At 49.3% G+C, this 21,421-nt stretch overlaps 4 protein-coding genes across 4 annotated transcripts; 1 reads left to right on the top strand and 3 right to left on the bottom strand.

Annotated features, from left to right (window-relative positions):
* Positions 1-70: 70 nt before the first annotated feature.
* Positions 71-2,785, bottom strand: THITE_2147950 (uncharacterized protein; the record flags this gene model as incomplete). Its single annotated transcript, XM_003657568.1, has 4 exons — positions 71-151; positions 218-1,942; positions 2,024-2,609; positions 2,751-2,785. The coding sequence occupies 4 exons, from the start codon at positions 2,783-2,785 to the stop codon at positions 71-73; spliced, it is 2,427 nt and encodes an 808-aa protein (XP_003657616.1).
* A 606-nt stretch (positions 2,786-3,391) lies between these two features.
* THITE_2147949 (uncharacterized protein) lies at positions 3,392-4,750 on the top strand (the record flags this gene model as incomplete). Its single annotated transcript, XM_003657567.1, has 2 exons — positions 3,392-3,457; positions 3,488-4,750. The coding sequence occupies 2 exons, from the start codon at positions 3,392-3,394 to the stop codon at positions 4,748-4,750; spliced, it is 1,329 nt and encodes a 442-aa protein (XP_003657615.1).
* A 194-nt stretch (positions 4,751-4,944) lies between these two features.
* Positions 4,945-6,358, bottom strand: THITE_2092788 (uncharacterized protein; the record flags this gene model as incomplete). The annotated part of the gene is made up of 2 exons (XM_003657566.1): positions 4,945-5,468; positions 5,530-6,358. The coding sequence occupies 2 exons, from the start codon at positions 6,356-6,358 to the stop codon at positions 4,945-4,947; spliced, it is 1,353 nt and encodes a 450-aa protein (XP_003657614.1).
* An 859-nt stretch (positions 6,359-7,217) lies between these two features.
* THITE_2152296 (uncharacterized protein) lies at positions 7,218-11,386 on the bottom strand (the record flags this gene model as incomplete). Its single annotated transcript, XM_003657565.1, has 16 exons — positions 7,218-7,603; positions 7,701-7,792; positions 7,888-8,008; positions 8,103-8,309; positions 8,379-8,388; positions 8,456-8,514; positions 8,581-8,659; positions 8,733-9,114; positions 9,193-9,219; positions 9,284-9,486; positions 9,547-9,728; positions 9,799-9,854; positions 9,912-10,369; positions 10,451-10,503; positions 10,585-11,269; positions 11,375-11,386. The coding sequence occupies 16 exons, from the start codon at positions 11,384-11,386 to the stop codon at positions 7,296-7,298; spliced, it is 2,934 nt and encodes a 977-aa protein (XP_003657613.1). The 3' UTR covers positions 7,218-7,295.
* Positions 11,387-21,421: the final 10,035 nt, after the last annotated feature.

The following is a 21,421-nucleotide window of genomic DNA, read 5'->3' as shown; positions in this document are numbered from 1 at the left end:
AACTCGGCAGACGCGAGAGCGGGAGTGTATTGTTTGATACACGATGAGTTTCCGATACACCGGAAGTGGACTACCCAATGTTTGACGGAAACATCCAGGTCGTAGGTTCGGGGCCGGGCTGGTTGAAGAAGAAATCCGAGAAATCCGACACCTAATCAGGGACACATCTGTTAGCGCGAGCTCCCTGCCAAAAGCCAGACGCGACATGCTCGCTCACCATATAATCCCAATCCTCCGGGGCGAGCTCGGGCGGAGTCTGGAACATGCCGCCGACCGCATCAACGCCCACGCCAGCGGCGTTGCCGGCCTGCGCCCGATACCCGGCCTCGATGCGCTCAAACAAGGCAAGAGCCTGCAGCTCGGCGTCCTCGGCAGTTTTCACGAACAGCACGGCCGCCTCGCGCTCGCTCATCCCCCGGCGGAGCGCATCGACCTGCGTGGCCACCATGCAGGCAATGAGGTAGCCCTTGGTGTTCATCTCGCCGGTCTCCATGGCGCGCCAGGTGTAGGCGCGGAAGTCGTGCAGCACGGCGAGCAGGTCCGGGCGCAGGTCGACGGGGCCGGGGCCGATGCCGAGGCCGAGGCCGAGGCTCTGCTCGTCGCGGACGAGCGTGCGGAGCTCGACGGCGACGACGACGAAGGCCTGGATCGCGATGGTGCGGAAGAAGTGCCCGCACAGCGCGACGCGGCCGAGCGGGTCCCCGTCGTTGTTGTTGTTGTTGTTGTTGTTGTTGTTGTTGTTGTTGTTGTTGTTGTTGTTGTTGTTCTTCTCGGGCGACGACGACGACGACGCGGCGACGGGCGACGTGGCGACGAGCGGCGCGGGGAACGCGGCGCGCCAGACCCGCACGGCCGAGTCGACGACCACGCGGCGCGAGAAGGCGTACGCGGTCTCGCGCAGCGCCGGCCCGAAGAAGGGCAGGTGCAGCACCAGGAAGTACCGGCGCACGATGATGTCGACGGACCGCAGCGCGAGGTCGGACGGCCCGCCCGCGGGGGTCCGGTGCGCTTGCAGCGTGCGGGTGAGCGTCTTGTACGCCTCGCGGAGCTCGAAGTCGAGCCCGAGCGTCTCGGCGTAGTTTGTGCGGGAAGAGAGGTCGTTGGTGTACTTCAGGATGGTTAGGCGGATGGGCAGCATCTTGCGCAGAGCGACGGCGATGGTGCTCTGCGTGAACCGGTCTTCCGGCTGCGGGACGGGGTCCTCGCCGGTCAGCTGCTCGTCGTCGAAATTTCGGGGCGGCTCGGTGTCGAAGTCGCTCAGGCTGATTAGCGACGGTCCGCCGGCGCTGAGGCTCGACTGCAGCACCAGTTCGAGGATGGTGTTCCACAAGCGCCGACGCATCTCGGCCACGAACGGGGTGATGCCCTTTGGTTTGAGGGTTGTCGGTTCGCGGTGCAGGCCCATGTAGATGGCCATGCGAAGAGTTGTTCCCAGAGTTATCCAGACCAAGTCCTCCCCCACGCCTACGGTCTCGCGGGCCAACAGGAGCAGGATGCTGGTCTGCAGGGACGAGATGGCGAGCCGGGACTTGAATTCCGGCGCCGAGAGCCAGGTGTGCGCTTCGTACACCCATCGCATGGCGGAGGCTCGCAAGGAGAAGGCGGAGTCATACGCGGTTGCGCCGATTGCCAGGACCAACTTGAGCTGGACTAGAAAGGCAGGGTCATGAGTGCTTGTTGGGTCCCAGACCGCCTCGTAATCGCGCCTGAAGCTCGGGATATGCAGGACGCGGAAGACGGGCTCGCTGATGGTCAAGTAGCATTCGACCAGCGTGTCGGCGATCACCTTGGCGGGCAGCTCCGGGGTGGGCGGACAGGGCCAAGGCGGGGCGCGACGAGCCTTGATGGTTTTTGAGAGGGCTTTGCACCGTTTCTCCAGCGCAAAGACCCTGGACGACTCGTCGCGCAAGTTACGGTCCAGGAAGTCAAACATGTCATGGAGCTGGGGAGCAGCGCCCGGTCAACGACGGGACCAGTCTGGTATGTAAAGGGGAAAAGAAAGGAAATCAAACAAACTGCTTACTAGTGCCATGGCATTGACCCAATGGCTCTGCCCAAACAGACGGGTCTTGTGAGTGACGCTCCTGGTGACCGTCTGGTGGGACTCCTTCACCGGACGAAGCTCGCAGTGCAGAGCATAGTCGCACAAGAAGCCTATCTCCTTCGTCTGGACGCGGGAGGCTGAGCTTGGAGCGACGACCATGGACGGGCATGCCGACACAGATGCCTTGTCCGGCAAGGTCCGACTGGCCTCGGGCTGGAGCATGCCCTCGCTTTGCGGTGAGCCACAGTCGGTGCCGTGTCCGGTCGCAGTGGTGGTCGTCGGCGTCGTCGTCGGCCGGGGCGGTCTAGGGCGGCTTTGCCCCCCGACCGAGGGGGCCGATGGTGGGCCAGTGCTCGGAGTTAAGGGGGACGCGGGCTCGGCTCCGGATGGCTGACGACTTGGCTCGACAGCATTGTTGTCCCGCTGCCGTCGGCGGGTCTGAGTCTGAGACGCGGCGGGCGGGGCGTCCCGGTAGACGCACGTGGCGTTCTTGGATTTCTTGCAGTTGCCACATGGCGATTCTTTGTCGCACCGGATCTTGCGTCTTCGGCAGAGGACGCAGGAGCTAGTCACGGCAAGGAAGCCTCAAGTCAGCCCGGTCCGGCAGGCAGGCGGCGAGTCGTAGCGACACCGTAAACAAGGACGACGGGGAGCAATGAAAGAGAATCGTCGGGATGCGCGGAAAGCACATCCATGGATAACATACACTGCCGGCCGCCTCCGCCGCCGTTCTGGTTCCATCATCAGCTGCAAACTTTCCCGCGCTGTAGACCAAGGAAGTTGGAGATGGGCGCAGGGGGGATCCTCGGGGAATTGGGACATTTCGGAGATGGTGGGAAGAAGACGGCTTTTTGTGTGTTCTTACAAGCGAAAACTCGGCATTTTGTGGAACCAAAGAGCTTTTGGCTATGCTCGAGGTCGTCCATGATTGGCTGGCCCGGCCTTAAACCGAGTCCGAGGACCGACTCGGCCTAACTTCTGCGTCAAGCTAGGCATCCCGAGGTCACCATGCAATGCGTAGGGCAACAAGATCGAAAACTAGCGAAAACTAGGACGGCCCATGTTGCGTCACCTCGGAGCCGAGGAGGAGGTGGACGCGCCAAGGCCTAATATCAGCCCAGTGAGCTGAAAGATGGACAGCTATAATTACCCCGAGCCCTGTTCGGCCGCTGGTGGGATCTACAACTACAAGTGTACGACTACACTTTTTCCGGAGTGACTGTCAACATCCCATGCGGAAGCAGTTGTCCATCCGCGACGACTTAAGACAGGCAAACAGCACAGTTTTCTGCCAACTTCAACACTACGGCCGACACAGCTAGCCCCGGCCGAAAACAACAAACAACCATGGCAGCTCCCAGTCCCGAGCAGCAGCAGGGTCCTCCCGCGGTGGACCCTTCCAGCGAGAAAGCGGTCATCGAAAGCAGCAACGACTCCCCCAAGAACCTGACGAGCGACTCCGACGCCGAATCCACCCCGCCCGCCCCCGGCCCCGCCGGCCCGGGGTTCCCGCCGGCCCCCGACGGCGGGCTCCGCGCGTGGCTCGCCGTGGCCGGGTCAGCCTGCATCTTCTTCTCGTGCCTAGGCTTCCAGAACTCGTTCGGCGTGTTCGAGCAGTACTACCTGTCGCACCAGCTGCGCGACCAGTCGCCCGACGACGTCGCCTGGATCGGCTCGCTGACCGCCTTCATCCAGTTCGCCGGCGGCGCCGTCGCCGGCCCGCTGTTCGACCGCTACGGCGTCTGGGTCGTCCGCCCGGGCGCCATGCTCTACGTCTTCGCCCTCATGATGATCAGCATCTGCACCCGCTACTGGCACTTCATGCTCGCCCAGGGCGTGCTGTCCGGCTTCGCCATGTCCCTGCTGCAAGTGCCCGCCTTCGCGGCCGTGTCGCAGTACTTCGACAAGAAGCGCGCGGCCGCCCTCGGCGTCGTCGTCTCCGGCTCGTCCATCGGCGGCGTCGTCTTCCCCATCGCTTTCTCCAAGATGCTGAACGGCTCGTCGCTCGGGTTCGGCTGGTCCGTCCGCGTCATGGGGTTCGTGGTGTTGCCGCTGCTGCTGTTCGCCATCCTGACCGTCGGCCCGCGGCTGCCCCCGCGCAAGACCAACTTCTTCATCGTCGGCGCGTTCAGGGAGGTCCGCTTCATGATGGTCGTGCTCGCCGCCTTCTTCTGCTTCATCGGCATGTTCACGCCGCTGTTCTACATCCCGACCTACGCGGTCTCGCTGGGCATCGAGGCCACGCTGGCCTCGTACCTGCTGGCCATCGTCAACGCGGCCTCGACCTTCGGCCGCATCATCCCCGGCATCCTGGCCGACAAGTTCGGCAAGCTCAACGTCTTCGGCCTCGGCGGCATCCTGACCGGCATGCTCGTCCTGTGCCTGACCAGCGCCAAGAGCACCGCCGGCCTCGTCGTCTACTCGGTCGCCTTCGGCTTCACCTCCGGCACCATCATCTCGGGCGCCTCCGCTGCCCTCTCCATCTGCACCGACGACCCCCGCAACCTGGGCACCTACATGGGCATGGGCATGGCCATGGCCTCCGCCGCGTCTCTGCTTGGCCCGCCGGTCGACGGCGTCATGCTGGATAGATACGGCTCGTTCCTGCAGCCCTGCATTTTCAGCGGCGTCGTGTGCTTGGCCGGCGGCTTCCTGGCGCTCGCGACCAAGATGACGACGCCGAAGGGACTCTTTGGGCGAGTCTAGGCCGGTACGACTGACGGTCGGATTCAGCTCCTTCTTTCTCTCGGCATACATTTCATGGGTATATTTGGTCATGATTAGACTGTACATTAGCAAGGATAGACATGCTCGGATTGATTACTCAAGACACATCCCGGCTCTTTCACTTTCCTATTGACCAGCTTGGTACCGGTGCTTAGACCCGTCTCAACCTCACGTCACCGTTCGCCTGATTGAAACCCAGTTTGTCCCAGGAGCCCAGCGAAATAACCCCAGTATTGGCATAGTGAGTCCACGCTCCAATCGGGCAGTTCTCTCTGCAATCCGTCGGCGTCGAGAATCCAGGGCAAATATTTGCGCTCCCAGTCCCCAAGGCTTCCATGGCGAGCGCAGTCCCATCGTGCCTTGCACAGCTCCCAATACGCCGGATACCATCCGGCCTGCTCCCACCCAATGATGGCCACGACGCGCGGATTCGGGCCGGTCGAGACGACGATGTTCCGCGGGTGAAGGCCGCCGTGTGTGAATGCAACAGGGTGGTTGTCCGGAAAGAGATGTTGAAGTCTGAACTGGACCTGCAACCCGCTCGCTCCAGCATATCTGCTCTGCGACACAGCGGCGGCCATCGACGAGAAGTAGTCATGGAACGCCGACACGGTGGGAAACGGTCCAGGCGGCGGCGCTCCAGCCGCCCTGCATCCTTGAAAGAGGGCGTCCTGCAGCGGCCCGTTGTCGACGCTCCCTATTGTCATAACCCAAATCAGCATCATCTCCCCTTGTCCTTGAAGATCCGCAAGACTCACCAACAAATCCCACGCCATCCAACCTCAGCCTCCTCCACGCCGCCACCACGCCCTTCAACTGCGCACAAACAGCCTCCCTCTCCCGCTCCGCCATCCCCTCCCACCTACCCAGCAACAGCTCCCCCTCCGGCAGCGCCATATACACAAACCGCTCCCCAGTCTCCCCATCCCTGCGCCAGCCAAACACCTCCGGCACCACCACCGCCGCCGCCCCGCCGCCATCCCCCGCACCATAGCACTCTCCCAGCGTCCGCCGGACAAACATCATCGCCTTGCCCTCCGCCGCCGACACCCGGGGGCCGTACCTCACCGCCAAGCCGAGCTCAGCAAACGGCACCGTCTTGGCGCCGGCCTGCTCGTCGACAATTACACCACCACCACCAGCAGCACCACCATAACCGTCGCCTTCGCCGACGAACTCATCCATCTCCATCCCCGCCCCGCCATCGTGGTTGCCAGCAGCGATGCTCAGCCATGCGGCTTGCGCGCGGACCTGGGCTGGGGAGGGCAGCTCCGCCGGCGGCGACGACGATGATGAGGAGGTGGATGGGCCGCAGCGGCGGCGGAAGAAGGACGAGTGCGCGAACACGACGTTGTCGCCTGGCGGGAAGAGGGGTGTGGCGCGGATGGGGGACTGGTCTGGCGGGGCAGTTGCGGTTGGGATTTCACGAGGAGGCGGGTGAGCAGGGGCGGTGAGGGAGAGGTTGGCGAGGGAGTTGTGGAGGGCTTGGAAGGGGTCGTCGGTGTCGGTGGGGTGGTGGTGGTGGTGATTGGGTTCTGATGGGAAATGGGGAGGGGGGAAGGCGGTTTGGGCTGGTGTCGCGAGCATTTCGGGCGAGCGAACGACTGAATATGAACGAAGTGAATAATGCCTGGACGAAGGGATACACTGATCACTTTGAGTTTTTCGGCTCGCTCCAGGAAGAAATTACCTATTCTGAGCGACGTTTTAGAGCTGATGGTGGAGTGTTGTTGTTGGGCATCTGTGGCGCTGAAATGCTGCCCAACCGTGGACTTGGAACAACTTCCTAGGTTGCGCTAATGACTCTCTAGTGGGCAATCATGGTGGGTACATAGAGTACAGGGCGCCGGGAGCCAGAAGCATAAGGTATTTTCCAATTAAAACGGGGATAGCCGCTTGGTATAAATCGCAACTGTTGGTCATTACTGTTGGTCTGGAAAGGGGTTCTCTTCCCGTGACATTGCCTGCATGTACCCTTGTGTAGCATTGCGATGGGATGAAACCTAGTTACTTGAATTCCATAACTAACTCCATTTCAATCCCCTCTTCGCCTTGTGTGTCTGTAAGTACCAGTGTCCTGACCTTGATGCTCTCTCTGACAGAGGATTGGTGTGAGGTGGATGTCATGAGGCTCGAGTTTCGGTTGGAGGTAGTGTTAAGCGCGAAAGGCGGTGGGGAGGATGAGAAGGAAGAGGCGGTCCAGCGGAGGGGATGAGAAGGGAAGTGGGCGGGTATCTGGCTGACAAGAGGCCCGCCGAAGCAGCTGGGAAGGAGTTTACAGGCAAAGATGATATGGCGCTGTTTGATGTTGGGGTGACGCTGGATCATGGAAGGACTGCAGGGATTTGGTCGATTGGGAAACTCTGGTAGCTGCGCTGATTCAAAATTTGTGTACAAATTGCTGCAACCTGAAAGTTGAATCTCCAATAAGACTTCCCAACAAGACATTGAGACACAACACAAAATAGTCCTACAAAATCATACACATGGAACATCCCTGGAGACACACCATAATAGTACACCCTCACACCTCCCGGACCCGCTCCAGAACGCTCTCCATCGCAGCCCTAACCCGGCCCAACTCCTCCGCCACCCGCTCCCGAAACTCCGGATCCCTCTCCGCCTCCAGCGCCGCGTTCTCCTCCCGGACAAGGTCCAGCGTGCCCTTGACATCGTCCAAGTAATTCTTCGCCGCAGCCCGCACGTGATCCTCCAGGTCCGCGGCCAGGTCCTCAAACTCGCGCTTCAGTCTCCGCATGAGATCCCCGAAGAGCTCCTCGCGGCCGAGGGCGCCGTTGATGATGGCTTTTTGGCGGGCCGACATGCCTGTGCCTGGTTATGTTGAGTGCTGTGTTAGCTGTATGTGCCGTGACGTGTGACGTTGTTTCGGGAGGGGGGGGGGGAGGGGCAAAGCGGAGGTTTTTCTCACCGGATTCGCACATGGCGCGCCAGTAGGCGGATTCCATGCTCTGGCCGAAGTAGGATGTGCGGAGGCCGGAGAAGGCGTCGGTTCGGAGTTTGCTGGAGTTGGGTCAGTGAGTGTCAGTAGAATTCTGAGAGGCGTGGAGGTGCAGGTCATTTAGAGGGGTGGTCGCGGAGGTGGGATTGCTAGGTACCTTAGGTCTGTTTCGAACTTTGCAAAGAGATCCTCAACGGCCCTAACATGAAGCCGATTGCTGGATTGCACCGCGGTTCGAAGCGGGCTCTGTGACTCTGACAACGCGCGGAGCGCATCACCTTCTTCGCAGCGAGACAGCCTGGTCAGTTCACCGGTTGATGCTCTTCCAGACGAAACGTTTCAAACATGAAGGATTGTGACAGTAATACGCACCGAGGTAGCGAGCCACAGCATCGTCAAGGTCCTCGGAAACGCACGTCTGACGGCTGTCGAGTTCGTCTCGGACATCCTGAGTGAGGCGGTCCCATTGGCCGGCAATATCATCGTTCATGGACTTCATCGCTTCTTCATTCCAGCAGTGATATCCTACCGCTGCCGTGATGTGGGTTCCGTACTTCCTACAGAACGCTGCGAATGTTGCTACACAACGGCGGATGTCAGCTACAGCCCCATGTCAGTATCATTGCCGGTCGGCGGCTTTTGACTTACTATGATGCCACTGTGGAAGCATGAATCAGTAAATGCCCCAAAGCGCAAAGCAAGGCGGGAGAGAAAGAATCACTTACACCCGACCAAACTTGCCCGGCGCGGATTGCCCCTTGAGTCCAGCGACGAATGTGCCGCCCTAAGATTGGAGTTGTTAAACATGCAAGATATGAGACACCGAAGACCAAGGAGTCGAGAAACTTACGTTCGTACACCAACTCCTCGAACGCTTCAGTGAGCTCGCGAGCAAGGTCATTGAGCGGATATGGTCTCTCGACGAGTTTCTGATGGGGTCACGCGCGTCTTAGATGTTGTCCGCCGTTGTATTTTGTCTCACGGACATGGAAACTCACTCACCCTCCGCAGTCGGCGCTCAAGTTTATCAAGAGCTTGCCGGACCGCGCGTTTCTTCTCCGCATCTGCTGTCCCGGCCCCGTTCTGGACCCAGAGCTCAATGTTGCTCAGCAGGTTCGGCACGTCGTCTCGTAGATACTTGGTGGCTATCCGAAGCTGGCTCTCCGAGACGAGTCCCATGCAGTGCCTCCGTATGTCCACAATGCCGCTCAGCCTGAGAAATGGGGTGACCTCCGCGAGGGCTCTCAGATCACGTTTCTCCCAGTAGAGCGTGTTGCTGGCGCAGAACACGTGCAGGTCGCCTCCTGAGATTCTGCCGCCGTATTGGGTAAGGAGCTGGGCGGTGACTATGTCGTTGCGTGTGGTAATCAAGTATTGTAGCAGCCTATAGTAGTGGAGTTTGGTGAGTGAAGGGACACGGTATACCTCGCCGCCATGATGCCAAGCTGTGGCTTCAACATACTCGAACTTGCGGGTTCTGATCTCACGGCTGTGTGTTCCGAACGTTAGCGAACTTGCGAACGTTTGTAAGACAACAACCAACTTATACATACCTTGTCAGTTCGCGTTGCGCAAAGAGGCGCACTTGTTGCAATTGCTCCTCCACTGTGAGATCTTCGAGACCATCGAGATCGTCCAGTTGCTCGGTGAGAGTGGCAAGCTGCTGCTCTGCCTCAAGCACAGAGTCACTTAATCTCTGGACTTCCCTCGCCCGTGCACCACCCCAGTCTCTCTGAGCCTCGTCGGCGCGAATATCCTGGATGGCCATAAGCTCATGCAACTGTCATGGTTATCTTGGGAGAACAGAACGACTTACGTCGGATCTAGTGCAGATGATGCCGACGTTGGACAGTCTTGCCTGGCGAGCCAGCTCCACGACATGCTGGACACCTTCGTCGGTGATGGCTCGCCCGATGGGACAGACCACGAAGATCTCATCGCACTGACGCAGATAGCGCTCGGTAATGTTTCGCCGGGCCGAATTGAGATCGCGAAGGCCTTGGAGCCAACTGTGAGAGGCTGACGCGGAACCGAGGGGCTGTTGGAAGCCGGGAGGAGACATAATTACCTGGAAGATCCACCAACACGAGGCCTTTGCTGAGAATGTACGCATCCAGAGATACTCTGTCATTGTTTCAGCCCTTCCCGCTGTTGTTTGGTTTTGATAGACGAGTGACGCACCTGATCTTTTTGATGTAAGGCCAAATCCTCGGACCGTCGGCGCCGTCGCGGTCCGAAGTGAGCCGCATCAGCAGACTCGAGCAGTTTTCCAGAGAGTCCATCACGGTGTGTCTGCTAACGTTGTGTGCACGGGACGTCTCCTTGGCCCAGGCCAGGTATGTGTTCACGATGCTGCTGTCCGAGTCGTCTGAGCGAAGCAGGGCAGTCGTGAAGCGATCTGCGAACATGGCTTTGAATGTGTCCTCGGCCAACTTTGCCCGTTTTGCCCAGTGACGTCTGTCGTCCTCCGACTCCATATCCCGGGAGTGAAAGTGGTTGTGGCGGTAGGCATGTACCAGGTCGCCAAGTTGCTCTCGGAGTTCTTCTTCGCTGAAAAAGACCACGTGAATCACAAAATTGGGTCCTTCATGGTGATAGTATTCTGTGACAACGCAGGTGCACGCCTCCCCGCCGTTGCTCTAGAGAGAAGAAGCCAGAAATTTAAATCAGCCCCATGTTGACCTGTGGCACGCGTTGCAGAGGTCGCAGGCATCACTCACCGTCCGGGCCAGGTTGCGGAAATCCAGCAGCGAGTTTAGCAGACTGCTTTTACCTGTTCAGACACCCAGTTGTCAGCTCTTGTTCATCAAATAAACCCGGAAGTGTTCGCAGCCAGCAGGTGCCATTCACGTACCGGCTCCCGAATCGCCAACAAGCCCCACTGTTCGAGTCGGGGGACACTGAAACCTGGCCAACTTGTCGGCCCTGTCGCGGAGAGTCTTCATGGTGGAGTCCGGTTCGAGATGCAGAGTGCTGCTCCCAAGAACGCCAGCCAGTTGGGTCATGAGAGACTGGGCCTCGGTGAAGCTCTGCTGGAATGTGGGATCATGGAACCGGTCTTGCGGCGGCGCCTCATCTCTCACATCGTACCGTCTCTGGTCCACTGAGGATGAGCGTCTGCGCCGGGAGCCCGAAGATGCAGCTGGAGAGGAGGCACCAGGTAAATGGCGAGGGGTCTGGCTTCGACTAGGTCCGGCGCTGGGGAGAGCGGCCCCGAGATCGCCCAAGCCTAACCGCGAGGAGGCGGAGGGGCTTGTCGGGCTGCTAAGACGAAGCCCTTGCAGGCCGTCTCCAATCTCCGCCTCTCCATCACTTTGTGCAGGCTGGGGGGCGGGGACAGAATCCTGTGACCCAGACTCCGACTCGCTAGCGCCGCTGACGGATACGGACGGGGTGGGGAAGCCAGCTGAGCTGATCTCCGAAGTGCTGTGTCCATCTTCCTCGTCGGACGGGATCTGATCGTCCCGCGCGGGTGCTCGGCTGGGTCCGGCGCTGCCCGACCCACCGTCACCTGAAGCAGGCCGCTTGTCTCCTGTCAGCTGAGGCCCTTGACGAAGACGCATCCACCCAATATCCCGGCATTTAATCCGTGAAATCTCGGCAGCGGCAAAGAAGCTCAGGCTTGAGGGTAAAGGGACACTTACTCTCCTGGCCATGATGGGAAGAAGGTGGCACCAGTCGAGTACCGAAATGCAAAAAAAGTCTGGCTTGGTTGAGGGTAGGTGGCTCCTAATGGAACGTGACTTCCAAACTCAGAGACAAGGTTGCAGCAGCGAGAAGCAAATCAACGGGCGATCAAAGGGGCAGGACCATGGCAAACGACGGCGGTTAAAAGGCTCTTCCGCACTGGATCCCAGGTGCTTTATAACTTGCCCGACAGCCTCGGTGGAAGAATGCGGGGGAGAGCATATGGGAGGCCTGGCGGAGGGCGTATGGGAGGCCTGGGGAACAGGGGACCGCAGCGAGCAGCGCCATCGAGCCGGGACTTTCCTCTTCCGGAGGCAGAGGTTTGCCGCCCGGTTGTCCCTTCCTCTCGGGGTGTTGCCCATTTCACAGCCACACCACCTTCGAAGTTCAGCGTGGTGGTGCGTGCAGCAGCTACCGAAAAAGGCGATGAGCCGTTCGTCGCCAGGCGCTTACTGAACCCATGAGCCGCGCGCGACGCCGAGTGCAGGAGTTTGAGACATTCCCTTGGCAGCTCTCAGGCCGGGGGACAAGAGGAGGCTGGTCCCGACTGACAGGGCCGGTGTAAGGGCGGCGTGTGAATGGCATTCTGGGCTGGGGAGGGTTGCAGCAATAGCCTGCCGGCGGCCGGTTGGTTCCAAAGAATGTTGTTTGCTCCATGATTGGGCCGGGCCGACGATCGTTGGCCCCTCGGACAGCGCCAGAGCGGCCCGAGCGGCCAGGCCGGGCGGGCAAGGCTGTGCGGAGAAGCGTTTCAGGGCAACCAAGCCTCACCCAGTCATTGACTCGAAGGTGGAAAGAGCTGAGATTTCTGAGCTCACGGTGTAAAATACCAGGTACCCTCCGGCACTGCTTACTGTTTGGCCTCCTCGAGTCTGAAGCGTAGGTAGCTTCCCATTCTGGTAATTCACAGAGAAATTGATACTGTACTAATTGCACCAAGTCACATGGCTTAGGCTTCTCGGCCAATCTCCTCGGAGAACTCGGTCAGGAAGCCCGCTTTTGCGAGGTTACACAGTACGGAGTAGCGTCGCTTGGGCGGTGTATACACTGTATGTACATAAGGTACCTGATGTAGCAGTTCAATTCTGAGCTCCTGTGACTGTCAAGGTGTCAGAACCAGCCTGGCCCGGGGTAGCGGGCCGGCCCACCGAGATTAGGATCCACCAGCTTGATGCCCAACTGCCGCCCAAGACTAGGCTCCTGATCAGGAGAACTCTCCTACAATACAACATCCTTAACACTACGATTGATTCCAGTTGTACATATTGCTTACATTGTAATAGCTTCATCTTCCTAAGTCGGTATAGCGGTTCTAACAATTAAAAGTCTTATTTGTTTGAAAACCTAGCTCTATCTCTAAATATATAGCTCTACGTATAGCGCTTAGTAGCAACTATTATATCTTTGAAAACTAATATAAAGATCGATATTATCCTAGCTAGCCTAGATAACTAGGTAGCTTAGAACTGTAAGTTCGTCAATAAGGCTAAGTATCTCGATCTACTCGACTACTTCGAAGGTAAGATGGAGCTTCTCTTAAAGCCTATAATAGCTAATACCTATGATCTTGCCTATAAGTATATCTAACGTAAACTCTAGGAATATATCGTTGAACTATAGGCTTCTACATTAGCTATAGCTATAGGAGCTCTAGCCAATCTAAGAGTACCTACTATAGACGAGTAGCGGCCTAGTACTACCTCTATAGCCTAGGATGACGATATAGATTCCTAGACCCTCTCTAAGAACGAAGGTCTATAAAAGTAGCCTAGTATCGAAGTACTAAATAGCTATTAGAGGAAGCTCTATAACGAGAGAGAGAAGTAGTTCAACAACAATATCGCTATCGTTATTTTATAAATCGAGAAGGATCTAGACTATAAATATAAAGACTATAAACGTTAGACTAATTACTTTATTTAGATACTAACCTTTATAACTACTATAGTAATAGCCAACTACTAGTTTACCTATTTTATAAAGTATACTAACCTTTGAATATAGTATAACAACTTTAAAAAGACTATTTAGCTAACTATCGAAATAATAATAGAGCTTTGAATATATATTTATATCTACCTCGATATACTTAAATATCCTAGGAATATATATATTAAAGAGGCTAATTTCAAAAGGTAGCTTATTAAGTAGAAGAACCTAATAGATAAGGCCTCCCTCTAGAAGATAAGTAAGGCGAAGGATCCTAGCTTATAGTTCAACGAACTAATAGCTACGTTAGAGAAGCTATTCCTAAGCTTTATTTCCCTCTATACTATAAGTAAGATAGAGATCTTCGAAAAGCTAACCTTTTAGGATATAGCTATAGAAGTCTATAAAGGAATATACCTATTCCTTAAGAAGGCGCCTAACTATATAGAGAAAGGATCTTTCCTAATATATAGCCTTAGAAAGAAAGAAAACAAGGACCTTAAGCAACTAGAAGATTAGGAAGATCGCCCTAGACGCTAAGCTAATTATAAAGAAGGAGCTAGAATTGGCCGATCCCGCTCTAAATATAAGCTAAATACGCCTATAGCTCCTAGTACCTCTATAAGGTCCTTAAGTATATTAAGGAAGTACTACGTTTATAATCACTTCTATTTAATTAAACAATGCTACTACTTAAACCCTAAGAGTATACTACCTAGGTAGGAACCTAGAGAATATATCAAGGCTTATATAGAGGCCAATTTAAAGGCCAATTCAACTCTATAAGTAGAGGCTAATAGGCTCTAGATAAAGAGGTCTAAAAATAGCTTCGCTAACAACGTAAAGAGCAATATAGACAAAGATCCGCTATTATATTAACTAGCCAACCACTCTAAGAGAGCTATAGCCACGCTCTTAACAAAGGAGCCCAAGGTCCCTAAAGTAGATATAGTAGATGCCAACGCCCCTAAAGAGGGCACTACTCCTAAAGAGAGTACTACCTAGGAAGAGGGTAACGCCCTTAAAGTAGGTACCGCCCCCAAAGTAGGTATCGCCCCCGATATAGGCAACGCCCCTAACGTAGGCACTAATATTATAGCGATATTCAACTACTAATATATTATAAGAATATAGCGATAGAAAGCTATAGGCAAATGTATAGCGAGCTTCACTATAATCTTAGCTATATTTTAGATAAGCTAGAGATATCCTTTAATCAACTTAGTAATCCTAGATTTAGGGTTAACCATTTATATCGCCAACTATCTAAGTAGGTTCAAAAGGCCTCCTAAGTTAGCTATACCTAATGACTATATCTAAGTAAGCAAGTACCCTATTTAAATTAAAGGATATAGCGAGATAGATATCAAATTATAGAACGACGAAAGCATTATAGTCCTTATACTATACAACGTAGTTTACTACCCAACCTTCGTATATAATATTATATCGTTGGAGTAGCTTAATCGATAAAGGATCTAGTAGAATAATAGGCTAGAGAGTATACTAAACTACCTACTTAAACGCTAAGATTATATACTCTTCGGATATACTACGAAGAAGCTCTAATAATATATCTTCGAATATATATCTAAGGACTATACGTTTATAGCCTTTGCTACCTAAACGAAGAGGCTCGATCGCTAGGCTTGCTATATAGAGAGTATAGCAAATACTATAACTTAGTACCTACGCCTTAGCTTTATAGGCCTAAGGGCCTTTGAACACTTCGTTAATTACTTATAAAGAGGGTATATCAAAGGTATACCAACGTTCAAGTATAATAGCTATAGTTTTAGCAAGTCAAAATATAGGCCTAATTGTATTCCTAGGCCATTGAACTATAGCCTAGGCGATAGGATCGCCCTAGACTTATACCCTTTCTAAGAAGGCTAATAGCGTTTTAAATATCTACTATTAGCAATAGATCGCTATTTAGATATAATATAGGACTATTATCTATACAACTATAAGGCTTTAGGTATTCTAATAGCTATTAAATACCTTATTATACTACTTGAAAAGTAGTACTAGCTATATATCAAGGTCCTAGAGTATAACAACGAATTTATATAGGCGAGCATTATCACTACCTAGGTAGAGAGACAAGGTATCTAAATAGAGCCTTTAGCGCTTGATACGCCTATATAGAACAAAGGCGTTAAACGCTTAGGGGGTATAATTAAGGAGAAGGCTAGAACAATGGCTATTAGCGTACAATTGCTAGGGCAACTATAGCTAGAAGTTATAAAAGTTGTAGTATATCTTTATAATAGAATACTATCCTTAATAACAGAGTAGATAACGCTATTAGATTACTTTTATACCTTCTTTACTAAGAGAGATGGCCTAAGAGCCTTAGAGTATAAGCTATATCAAAGGCATTTAAAGGTCTATAGTTACAAGGCATTTACTATAATAGATGTCGCTAAGAAGAAAGAAAAGCGCCTTAAATAGTTCCAACTAAGAGCTTAGATTAGCTACTTTGTAGAATACAATTCTTTAAATATCTATTATATCTAGAACCCCGCTATTAACTAAGTAGTATATATATATAATATAATCTTTGACGAAAAGTAGGTATATCTAGGCGATCTAAAGCTTATAGTATAAGATATTCTCTAAATAGACTTCGAAGAGCTAAAGCATTAGCTTAATGCCAAAGGCGCTAATAATGCCGATTAGCTAGATAATAGCAATCTTATACCTATAGCTAAGGAAGAGGATATAATAGAGGCGTTTAATACGCCTTTAACAACCTTTAAAGAACTAGAAGAGAGCCTAGCTACTACCAAAGAAGTGTTAGATACTATTATAGTAAAAGGCGATACTATAGGCACCTTCCTAGAGTTCTAATATCTAACTCCTCCGCCTATTCCACTAAACGCCTTAATCGTAGTTACCTTCCTAGGTTTACGTTCGCCTAAAGCCTTTAAAGGAGTATTCCAACTATAGGAGGCTGCCTTCAATGTAAGAACGTTAGGCCCTAGAGCTACTAAATATAGATACTTAAGGAGGGTCCTCTATATAGAGGAAGAGAGAGAAAAGTTTACCTAAAAGAGTAAAAAGAAGGCTAAGAAGGTAGTCGATACTATTAAGAAGGAAGCTAATAGCGCTAAGAGGATCTTCTAAGAAGAAGTCGATCGCCTATAGTAAAAAGGTAAGCTTAGATCTATCTACTAGTCGATACTCCTACCTATACCTTAATAGCACTCTAAACTCAAAGATTATTCGTTAAACTAGTTATTTCTAGAGGTAGAACATAATTATCTTCAAAGCTATAAAGTAATAGGCTTCTAGGAAGAGATTCGCTACTATAATAAAGAGGTCTAAGGCAAGTAGATCCTAGATTATATATAGGTATATATTTATAAGTTTAATAAAAGTAAGTACTTTATTAAATATAAAGCGAGGCTAGTGATATATAGCGATTAGTAAAAGAAGAGGTTCGCTAAAGAGAACTATATAGCTATACTCGCTATATAATCCTTTAGAACAATGTTCGCTACTATAGCGAAGTTTAATCTAGAACTAAAGTAGTTTAATATAATTAACGCCTTTGTCAATGTAAAGATCGATAAGGACATTTATATAGAGATACTATATAGCTATTGTAAACTAGGAACTATCCTAAAGCTAAAGAAGGTGCTTTATAGCCTATAAAAGTCTCTCCTCCTCTAGTAATAAGAGCTAATAGCTACCCTAAGGAACTTAAAGTTCTAGGCTATACTATAAGAGCTCTATATTATAACGAACAAAGGTATTATCGTCTTCTTCTATATAGATAATATTGTCTTTACCTACTATAAAAAAGATTAATACCGAGCTAACAAAGTAATTAGCTAGCTATAAGAAAAGTATAAACTTATAAAAGGAGATAACCTCCTATAGTTCTTAGATATAGAGATTTATTATAATCGTAAAAGGCGTTTGATTTAGCTTAGCTAGATAGCTTATATTAAGAAGATTATAAGGTTAGCCTAGGAAGAAGAAGAGCTAGAGACTTTAATAGCTAAGAGCAAACTACTCCTATATAATAATGTTACTAGCTATAGCTCTATTAAGCTTTATCAAAGGAAGGTCGGCTTAATCCTATATATAGCTATCAATATACACCTAGACATTGCCTTTATAGCCTCTAAGCTTATATAGTTCAATTAGAACCTAGGACTAGAACACTACTATATAGCTAATCGAGTATTATAATACCTCTATCGAACAAGGTTCTAGGCCCTCTAGGTAGGAGAAGGAGATATCCTAATCGTAGTTAGCGATACTAGCTTTGTCGACAATAGTATTAATCGTAAAAGTGTTATACGCAACTGTGGCAAGGGCACCCATAACCACACCGCGGTCAGGGGTGACGAGCGTTCCCTTAAAAAGGGGAACCTCACCTAGAACCCCTTCGTAGGAGGACAGACTGCATCAATATACTTTTGTAATATATACTAATGTTCAAGAGTACCGCCTTATCAGCTGATGAGGCTAAGAGGCATTGATCTTTCTTACCCTTATACATTTACCGTCAGATAGTCACTGAGCACTATCGGCGTATAACAAGTGGTACCTACTAACGATTCGAACTTATTCGCTTCCTGTCGAAGGGAGCTAAGTTCGGATTAGGAGATATTACGAGTTACGCCTAGTAAATTATATAGAGTAACGCCTAAGGTAGATAATACTCCTTTATAAAGGAGTAAGCTTTGGAGTATACGATCTATAATAAACTAGTTTATGACTTAGCTATTGTTATTCTAGTACTAAGTATTTATAAAGAGTTAGAAGCTAGATGGATTTAAGCCTTATAAACGCCAACGTCTATAGGGACGTATAGCAGATACTTAAGTTTATTAAGGACTTCGAGGTTATCTACAATGTCTAGTAGGTAACTGTTATCAATCCCTAAGAACTCTAATACCTAGAAGCTATAGTATTACTTGAAAAGGCATTAGAAGGAGACGTCTATACCCAATAGTACGTTAAAACACTGTACATCGTAGAGTATCCTCCCTCTTAAATACTTAACAATTATATTCTTTACGTCTACCTTACAACTATTAGGTATAAAGTCTAAATAGCCGTTAGTAAGAACCTTATCTTAGACCCTAGGATCGAAGACGCTACCTCGAAGACTAAGGACTTGACCTAAGAAACGCCAAAGACCTTAGTACTAGAAAGTCGAGGACCGCTAAAGACTTTAAAGCCTTAGGGGATCAACAATTAGCAACTAGGACTAGCTATACTGCTAGAAACATTGGTAAGAACTAGATACAATCCAACTAAAAACTAGCTAGCAACTCTACTAAGTCTAACCTTCTAAGAGCAACTAGAGCTCTAAGATATACCAACTATTCCTTAATAAATATATAAAACCTATACTGTTAGTAGCTATAATCTCAATAGACGCTACTAAGTACCGCTAAAAGGATTGTAGAATCTACTACCTTAGAACCGACAACCTAAAGAGAAAGACCTATTATCTTCGACAACTTAGTTAATTAGCACTTTCGACTAGGTTCCCTAGCTACTACTATAGACGCTTAGCTAACTATCCTAGTACCTATCCAAGCTTCCTAGACTAGATATAGTTATCTAGAACCTTAGAACAGAATATATAGACAGTTCGCTTAATTCCAGTATCTCTTTACTATTTTAAGAGATACTAAGCCTACTATATAGACAAATAGCTAGACCCTCTAAACAAGGAGCTAGATCCTCTAGACAAATAGTTAGAGCCGTAGATATCTAAGCTACTTTCGCTATATAAGACTTTCTTACCTAGATAGCTAAAATAATAAAGAACCTAAATATTATAATCGAAAGGGCGAATAAGGCTATAGGCGTAGAAGACTATTAATCTAAAACTAAGGATAGAAATACTATATCTTTATAACTATCTATATCTACATTGAAATAGAAGATTTAGGATACTAGTCTCTTCTAGCTAGATACAAAGAACGAAGCTAAAGAACCCTAGGACCTATAGTATAACAAATAGTAGTTATACTATAGGGACGTCAACCTTTAGGTTAAGTAGGTAGATTAGGTCGTTAAATACTACCTAGTAAAAGAAGAGACTCTATATATAGAGATATAGACCCTACTTCGAGGATTAGTGCTACAATAGTATAAATAGCAGCTCTCTATTATAGAAAAGGTAGCACTGACTATATCTATAAAAGCGTAGACCAAACGTTTGAAAAAGGAGTTTAACATTAAAAGATATAAAGCAGAGAAATAGCTAAACGAAAACCAATATACTATAAAAGACAACTATAAAGATAAGCTAGTCTAGAAATTTACTATAGAATACTTTAAATATATATATATTTAAGGAGATACTACTAAGGAGCAACGTCTAATACGCCTATATAACTACCTTTATTTAAAGCTTTGCTAACTATACTTCGAACTAGATATAACTATAGAGATAGGTATATTCCTTAATATCCTTGACACCAAAGTATATATCGTTAAAGATAAGCTCTACTAGGACGCTACTAAGGGCTATATCATTGGCTACGGTCCTACTGCTAATAACGTAGATATAGAGTATAACAACGAAGAACAAGGAGACGACTAGGAGAATAATAGAGCCTTTTAGATAAAAAGAGGTAGAAAAGGACATTGTAATCCTTAGAGAAGAGATAAAGATAAACCTTAACGACCTAGAAACAATTAGTATAAAGATAGTAACTAAATATAGCTATTTGATAACTAAAACTTCTATAGTACAACTAGACGTAGAAGAGGATACCAACCGTTCAACAATTATAGAGGAGGAGTTAGACTATTCAACGGCTAGAGAAGAGGCGACAATGGTAACTAGGGAAGACCACCTCGACCTTAACGACTTCAACGGATTTGGATATATATATATAAGAAGCAGTTCGAAGACGGCACCTTCTTATACTATAGCAAGATTATAGTGATAGGAGACGACGAAGATGCTAACCTTTACCGCGAGATATTGGAGAAGACTAGGTATATTCTTGTCGATGAATACGATATCGAAGCCGAAGATAAGGAGCTAGAAGACGAAGAAGCTAATAGTTCTTACTACTTATATTATACCTTTCGTTAGCCTAGACTAAGCTAAAATAAACTGCTATAGCAACTCCTATAGATTTAGTAATATATCGCCTATAGTAGAGTCTTTATAATATATTATAAACTTTTTAAGTATATAGCCGACGATAGCGACGAAGATAAATGTAAACCTATATAACCCCGAATAGACTATTAGTACGACCTTAGTAACAACGAAGATAAGCTTAATAGTAAGGATATAAACTTTATACTAATCGAAGGACAGATTATAGAAATGTAGCTATATATATCGCTATTAAAAGCATTAGACAAATAAGCTATATACCTTATAATCAACATTAGTGTAAACCTAGACGAGCTAGGCACTAAGGTTTATTTCGATATAGGTAGCAACGTTAACCTTGTCGATAAGGAGTTTATCTCTAAGTGGGCTAAGAACCTACGCTAGATTAATATAAAGCTATACTTTGTCAAAGGCGTTGGAGCCTATATCAAAGTTAAGAAGTAAGTCGAGTTTAACTTCTATATCTAAGGAATCGTCTATAGTACCAACGTAGATAGTCACTTTACTATAATAGCTAACGTCATTAAAGGCTTAGGAATAAAACTATTGATTAGGATTGACTTTATACTCTATAACGAAGTAAAGATTGACCTTAATATATCTATCTATTACTTCTAATCTATTTACAATATAAAGGTGAAAGTGTATATAGAATAGAAAAGAATAATCTATAAGATAAAAGCTGTGAATACTATAATGGTTACACCTATAACGGAACACCTAATTAAGACTATATTCAAGCCTATAGACATCGATGACGATAATCTAGGTAGCTAGAAACGCAAGCTCTACTTCGCTTTATACGTCGAGGGTATACTAGACGCTATTATAGATACGAAGAGCGTATACTAGGCCGTTGTAAAGAACAATACCGCTCGCCTAATCACTATTGTCGAAGGACAATGTATTGGACACCTTCTTTAGTATAGCCTAGAGGAGGATATCTAAGCAATAGTATAGA

This window comes from Thermothielavioides terrestris, chromosome 6, assembly GCF_000226115.1.
Source record: "Thermothielavioides terrestris NRRL 8126 chromosome 6, complete sequence".
Lineage (NCBI taxonomy): Eukaryota > Fungi > Ascomycota > Sordariomycetes > Sordariales > Chaetomiaceae > Thermothielavioides > Thermothielavioides terrestris.
This window is presented reverse-complemented; position numbering and strand designations above follow the sequence as displayed.